This window comes from Echinops telfairi, unplaced genomic scaffold (assembly GCF_000313985.2).
Source record: "Echinops telfairi isolate 266 unplaced genomic scaffold, ASM31398v2 ScPeMD7_7469;HRSCAF=8507_1, whole genome shotgun sequence".
Lineage (NCBI taxonomy): Eukaryota > Metazoa > Chordata > Mammalia > Afrosoricida > Tenrecidae > Echinops > Echinops telfairi.
This window is the reverse complement of record NW_022111373.1, coordinates 138,526,554-138,528,114: the sequence shown is the minus strand read 5'-3', so window position 1 is coordinate 138,528,114 and position 1,561 is coordinate 138,526,554. Positions and strand designations below refer to the sequence as shown.

The 1,561-nt window shown below is 52.6% G+C and overlaps 1 protein-coding gene across 2 annotated transcripts in view; it reads left to right on the top strand.

Annotated features, from left to right (window-relative positions):
- LOC101655181 (triple functional domain protein) overlaps nt 1–1,561 on the top strand; it is a 146,959-nt gene that overhangs the window by 15,606 nt on the left and 129,792 nt on the right. For both annotated transcript variants that reach the window (XM_045285010.1, XM_045285011.1), the window contains exon 5: nt 1,245–1,376. In XM_045285010.1, coding sequence (XP_045140945.1) covers nt 1,245–1,376 — 132 coding nt within the window. The remainder of the gene's footprint in view (nt 1–1,244; nt 1,377–1,561) is intronic.

The window sequence follows — 1,561 nt, the reverse complement described above, 5'->3', positions numbered from 1 at the left end:
AGAAAATGTTTTGAGAAATGATGTACAAATGCGCTTTACACAATTGATGTGAGTATGGATTGGGATAACAGTTGTATGAGCCCCTAAAAAAATGTTAAAAATAAACAAACAAACAAATAAATAAATAAAAAAGAATGCTGATGGCCAGCCCCCAAGCTGCTTCAGAGCTGTGGCATTTTCAATCATATGCATGTTGGGCATTGAGTAAGGGAGACTGGAGAAGAGTCGATGCATTTGATTGTGGTGTTGGCGAATACTATTACCAGTACCCTGCCTGCCAAGAGAACAAACAAATCTACCTTGGAAGAAGTACGCCAACGTGCTCCTTCGCGGCAAGGAGGGCAAGACTTCATCTTCCCTGCTCTGGACACGTTGTCAGGAGGGACCAGTCGCTGGAGAAGGACATGGTGTTTGGTGGAGTGGAGGGACAGCGGCAGAGGAAGCCCACCCCCCACCCCTCCCGCCCCCCAGATGGACGGGCACAGTGGCCACGGCCATGAGCTCAAACAGGAGGACGGTGGTGAGGGCGGAGCAGGACCGGGCCGGGCCGTGTCCTCTTGTGCTTGGGTCCCTGTGAGTTGAAAGGACTCAATGCACCTGACAGCAAAGCTTTTCACACTTAGGAACTAGAGATACATCTTTTCCCCAGTCTTGCCCTCGGGCTGTGCTTTTAGATCCTGGAAGAAAGGATGTCGTGTGCAGGCCTGCTAGCAGCGGATCTGTGGGGGCCGCGCTGACTGCACAGTAGTGTCCGGAGGTGGTCAGCATGCGGTGCTGTTCCTGTGGCTCTCTCCTGGTACTTGAGGGCGGAATAAACGAGCCGCTGAGTGAACTGTTTCTCCATTTTAACTTCCGGACAGTTCACCCCTTCTGCCCAGGCACACACTGGTGTGTTAATTTGGTCGGGGATCTCTTTCAGGGAACTAATGAATGTGGTTTCACGTGTAAGCAAGCTGCAAGATGTCAGCCCCTTCCCTCTTTGGCACATGCCACATGTCACAGGCTTGGACAGTCCGTGAGAAAGAGGAGGACCCTGGGCGAGCTGACTGGACACAGGGCCTGCACTGAGGATGGCGCAGGACCAGGCAGGGCTTCCTTCTGCAGTAGAAGCAACCTGCCTGCACCTATCCACCGCACCGTCTTAGCACCCTTCTCAGCGCCCTTGCTTTGCAGAGCTGTTAAAAGAAAACTCTCCCCACCGCATTGCCCTTGATGAAATCCTTTTTTCTTTTTGTAATTTCAAGTATATGAGCAACGTGGATTCCTGGTGCAAAGCCTGCGGCGAGGTGGACCTGCCCTCCGAGCTGCAGGACCTGGAGGACGCCATTCACCACCACCAGGGCATTTACGAGCACATCACGCTGGCTTATTCCGAGGTCAGTGGTCTGTGTTCGTCTCCGAGCGCCGCCACCGCTGTCTGAGTGACGGCACCCAGACCCGAAGCCGTGAGTGGGTGGCTGAAGAAAACTCTCCAGGGGTTTTAATTTCAAGTGTGTTTTCATTGTAATTGCTGAACTTTAGTGTGTGTGTGTGTGTGTGTGTGTGTGTGTGTGTGTGTGTG